The sequence below is a fragment of the Notolepis coatsorum genome (assembly GCF_963971535.1).
Source record: "Notolepis coatsorum genome assembly, chromosome: 4".
In the NCBI taxonomy this organism is placed as follows: domain Eukaryota; kingdom Metazoa; phylum Chordata; class Actinopteri; order Aulopiformes; family Paralepididae; genus Notolepis; species Notolepis coatsorum.
The window spans coordinates 114357540-114363075 of record NC_140168.1 but is presented as its reverse complement, the minus strand read 5'-3'; the positions used below and the strand labels follow the sequence as shown (position 1 = coordinate 114363075).

Sequence of the window (5536 nt, the reverse complement as noted above, 5' to 3'; positions counted from 1 at the left end):
TTTATTCGTTTTTTTTAATGTCAACATATTATTTAAATTATTCAAATAATTCTCAAACATGTTCCGTTGTGATGTCACAGTATGATGTCATAATCAAACATTCTAGAACATTTGTGATGTCACAGTATGATGTCATAATCAAACATTCTAGAACATTTGTGACATCACAGTATGATGTCATAATCAAACATTCTAGAACATTTGTGATGTCACAGTATGATGTCATAATCAAACATTCTGGAACATTTGTGATGTCACAGTATGATGTCATAATCAAACATTCTAGGACATTTGTGACATCACAGTATGATGTCATAATATAACATTCTAGAAGAAATGTAGTATCTGTTTACACAAATGTTCTAGAATGTTCTATTATGACATCATACTGTGCTATCTGATGTCATAATGGAACATTCTAGAACATTTGTGTGTACAGTATATATTCAACAATTCTCTCAGAAGATCTCAGATCTCAGAAGACAAGAGAAGATCTCACTTGTTGTTTCCGGCTATTTGTCTGTAAGCTTGAATATATTCTGTGTAGATACAATTTTAAATCCCCACATGGAAAAGGATACAATGTCCTGTACAATCTTTAATGAGCTGCCTCTGGAGGGAAGGTTCTGTGATGTGGTTATTAAAGTCAACAGCACTGAGTTTAATGCCCACAAGGCCCTCCTGTGTGACTGCAGTGACTATTTCAGGTAAGTTATATATCGTATTTGCTTATCGCGTCCCGCTCTGAGCCTTATGAGATACCCCTTATCTCCTATGATACCTACTGTATCCCCAACAAACAACTAACGTCACAGTGCCCAAGTGCGTCCACCTTTTTATAGGATTCTATCACATTTGCATAACAATAGCGAATATTACGTACCTTGCGCCGTTTTCATTGGAGTTTTTTACAAAACAACGCTGTTTTATTTGTCCTATATATGCGGATATCATTTAAAAACTTAAATGTTACCATTTTAGTTCCCTTTAGACAACAAACATAATGCTAATGATGCACTTTAATTATGATAATTAGGTGGCCATTCACGGTCACTGTACTGAGGTGACGTGAGGGCGCATTCATAGTTTAACGCTCCTGTGTTCAGATCGCATTTTCATCAACTTTTACCGACCTGCTGACCTGTGAACTGTGAAAAAAGGTCTTGGAAAATGGAGTTCTTTTGTTTGAACCTGTTTTCATCCTTTAAAATCAATGCTGCCATCTACTGTCAGCTGGAAGGTAGTGTCGTTTGTCTACCATCTCATCTCAGGAGCAAACAACATCCCCATTTTATTTGTCTAACAAACAAAATATTAATCACAATCACTTGTCACATTAACATTTGTGAGTACATGTGTTTTCAACAAAAATATGACAAATTTAACACAACAGCCAGCACTTCATAAAATTTTATAAACATTATATAAAAAATACAATAAACATAACTTAGAACAATAACTATTTACAGCACACCATACATATTTATAAATTTTTTCATTCGCTCACTCATTCATACACTCATTCATCCAAACACCAGTAACACCAGAAACTAGCATCTTCGTCCTCCTCCTCCTCCCACTGGACACACATGGTGTGGAACCATTTGTGACAGTTGTCACACTGGACCCACGACACCAAACCCTCAGAGTCCACAGGGGGGTTCGCCTTTTTACACCGGCCACACCGCCAGATCCCCAGCTTCTGCCTCTTGGTGGTGTGACCTGCAGTTAAAAAGAAATTTATTATTATGACGCTGCTTGATTACAATATACCAAGGTCCAATAATAAGTAAGGGATAATGTATAGCTACGAGGTCATTGTCGCAAAATAATTGACCGACACGGAGTTTAAAATACCGAGGCGCAGCGCTGAGGTGTTTTAAACGTCAGTGAAGGTCAATTATTTTGCGACAATGATCGATGGATGTGAGAGGTGTGTGGCGGTAGGCACAGGAGAATGACCCTCTCCCTCTGTGCCGTCCGGACCAGCTCTGGATCCAGGTGGGACTGGTGACCGTCCATCACAAGCAGCAGCGGGCGCTCCTCCGTGGCATACTTCAGGAAGTGGTCGGTGAACCACTTCCTAAAAAGCTCTGAGTCAATGTACCCCGCTGGCGACTTCCCGTAGAGGGCATTGGGGACTCCCTCCCTATTGTAGGGCCCTCCTGGGTAGCCCCCCTTATAAATAATAAAAGGGGGGACGTCCTCCCCAGCCACGTTGAGGCAGGCCAGGACCGTGATGTGTTCCCTGGTTCCCTGGGCCTGCCTGTAGGCGTGCTTCGTCCCACGGGGCACAACGACCTTCCTCCGGTTGGAGTCCATCTGAAACCCCGTCTCGTCACAGTTGTAAATATGACGGGGTTTCTCCCTCAGCCCGTGCTCCTCCATGGTGCTGGTGAGGAGCTTGAAGTATTCTTCTATGGCCCCCCTCTTAGCGCAGGCTGCCCTCCCACGGTCAATGGTGTCCGGGATCCGGATCGTGAGGCGATGGTGTTGCCTCTCCCTAAAATTGATCCACCACCCCTGGCCAAGGGATGTTTTTAGGTTCCCTGGGTGACGGAGGTTATAGATGGCCAGGGCGTGGGCCAGGACCTGCGACCTCGTCAGCGGAAACCCATAACTGGCAGAGTACAAGCAGTACTCCACCAGGGAACTCTCATCTTCAGGGGTCAGATAGGTGCCCCGGCCGATGTTGCAGGCCGGAGACACCTTTCCGCTGAGTCGGTCGATCAGGCTGGACTTAGGGACCTCGAACAACGTGGCTGCCCGCCTCGCACTCCACCTGCCTGCTCTGACCTCTGCAATGGCCTGATCCATGGCCTCCTGGGTCCACAGACGCACCTTCCTCTCCCTCTTCCGCATTTGCCGGATATTAGGCATGCTCTGCAAACACACAAAAATATTTTAAACAAGAAAGTAAAATAATATGAACTTTATTATTATTGTACGACTGACGAGTTTATTTTATTTGATTTATTTAGCACATTATTTAAAAAAAACAGTGCTAGGAGGGAACTTATGTGAGTGATTTATGATGAAATTAAATTAGATTTGAATTGTTTTTTTGAATATGGATAAGGAGGTTGTTGACCTCAATGATGAATTTAGTTTATTGCTATGGTTTGTTGGATATGAGTGAAATTCTGATGAAAAGATGCAGAACAATGGAAGGTATCAAGAACATCTTGCCTTTTGTTAATGAACTTGAATATGAATGAGCATGAAACCAAAATGATTATGCTGAAATATTACCAGACATGCAAACACACACACAACCTTACCTTCACCCAGTTCAGCATGGCAGCCTCACACACACACACCTCCATTCACCTGTAGAGAAACAAACAAGCACACACAAACCTACCGTGTCTGCTGTGCTGTCTCTGGACTTTGTCACTGTCTATGCTTCAGATGTTTTTTTATACAGAGATTGAGAGAGAGAGAGAGAGAGAGAGAGAGAAAACCAGTTCATTATTTTCCCCGCGAAAATTATTGTTCTCCCTTCGATTATTTTCGCGCAACCTCAGTTCATCACTCGTTCAGACAAACTTAGATCTCTTATTAAGATTACAAATGTACAACACATTTCGTCGGACAAAACACTGGCTATATATGCTAGCAACATAACCAAACAATCTGACTTCATCTTGGGGCGAGTGGGAGTTCGTGTTTAAGGAACAGGAAGCTACTTTTACTTGGAAATCAGCGTCGCCCCGAACACATTCGAACAATTATAACGTTGCAGTGGTACAAACGTTCACATCTAGTAGTCTTTAGATGACTAAATATAGATGAATACTCATGAAATTTGATATATATACTCTAAAATAAGTATGATTTCATATCACCTACCTTTCGACGTGAAAATCTGGTGGGGCTGTGAGGAAAGATCCAGAATGCCGCGCAAGATGGGGCGTGACCGAAGTTGGGTTTGGGCGTTCCCAGATAAAGAGGGTGACCGGGATTGGTTTACGTTCCGTTACATGCACCCACACCTGTATGGGGCCCCGCCCCTATGGAGGCGTAGCCCATATAACCATGACTCTGGTCACCAAACACCCTTCCTCTATTTTCGTTCCAGCGTACTGGCTGCGTGCACCTTACGTAACTAGCAGGATGAAAAAGATCAGAGTCAATGTTGAAAGCTTACCGGAGGTTGCTGGCCCCTGGCATCTTCGACGCATGTTTTCGGCGACACGACGGGCCTATGTTGATGTTCCTCGTCTGATGACAGCAGATCGAGGTTCAGCTGTACAAGATTGGCTGTCGGGCCAGCTTGTACCCAGGTAGGCCCTGTGTCTTCAGGCATGGGTATTAGTGTTAGTAATGCTGGTTTGTTTTGTTACACAACCATGTTGTGTGTTGGCGCCGGGGGCAGGATGGTTTGGTGAACGTTCACTGCAGGGAACGGTTTCCAAGCTGTCTTGGGCGTGCTACTAAACATCTAATGCTATGCTACATGCTATCGCTAATGCCACATGCTACCACTACTGCTAACTGCTACGCTGTTCTAATGTCTCCGCCGTGAGATGTTGTCACTTCTCCCTCCTCTTGCCCGGTTCATCAATGAAGGTCAGTCGGTAGCTGTTGTGGTTTTTTTTTGCTGAGTCCTATTTACCTTTTTTCGGGTAAATGGGTTGACAACAGGGTAGGCCGTGGCTAGGTAGCCTGGCCAGGTATGTTACCTTGGGTTCCGGCGGGGTCTATGGAACGGTGTCCCCATCTGGGGCGATGCGTGAGCTCGGCGGTGTAGCAGTAGAGCTATATTACTGCAGGATGGGACTTAACGGCGGGTTATGGCTCAGCTGGCTAGTTCCTATCCACATTGGCGTCGGGTAGTGGGGCTATGGGTCCAGCCGACATGGTAAACATGTTGCGTGTCTGTGCGCAGGCGGTTGTTGATCTGGGTCCCACATCGCCTCACGCTAGGCTGTAGTAGTATAGGGGCAGGGCCGCCTGGGAGAAATGTGAGGCCCTGTGCGAATTTAAACGCGAAGCCCCCCACCCCCTGAGTAGTGGGCTATTGTTTCGTTCTGTCACTCTGCTATGAGAAGGTCTGTCTTGCTACAGTTTTCTCTCCTCTCAACCATTCATACTGACGGTCAATCGGTATACTGGTGGAGTAGTGCAGGGGGGGCTTTGTTTACCTTTTTTGGTAAATGGGCTAAGCTAGGGCTGGTGTGCTGTTGTGAATATTTTGAATGAAGGCGGGACTAGTTCGCTCTGGTCCGCCTCCCCTTAACGTTGTGTGTATGGGTTTGCTCATTCTGCAGTATTTTGTGGTTTAGTTCTTTTATTCATTTAACCCTTTCATGGTGCACACCACAGTGGAGGTTGCTGTTTGCAACCACCACTGGTGCTCCGTGTTAACATCAGTCCTTTGTTTTTGACATATTGAAACAGTGCCCCGCCCGGCCGACGCCATGGGTGGGTCGGCCTAGCCGTCCTGCCGTCACCGTCCTGCCGCGAGCAGCCCGCTCTCCGATCACTCCCTTCCCCAACACCAGCGGAAAAAGTGGGCTCTGATTGTTTCCTT

General features: G+C 45.4%; 1 protein-coding gene across 1 annotated transcript; it reads right to left on the bottom strand.

The window, feature by feature from the left end:
• Positions 1 to 1896: 1896 nt before the first annotated feature.
• LOC311226658 (uncharacterized protein) lies at positions 1897 to 3899 on the bottom strand (the record flags this gene model as incomplete). Its single annotated transcript, XM_084312074.1, has 3 exons — positions 3853 to 3899; positions 3365 to 3400; positions 1897 to 2883 (listed from the first exon to the last, which is right to left on the bottom strand). The coding sequence occupies exon 3, from the start codon at positions 2878 to 2880 to the stop codon at positions 1897 to 1899; it is 984 nt and encodes a 327-aa protein (XP_084168200.1). The 5' UTR covers positions 2881 to 2883; positions 3365 to 3400; positions 3853 to 3899.
• Positions 3900 to 5536: the final 1637 nt, after the last annotated feature.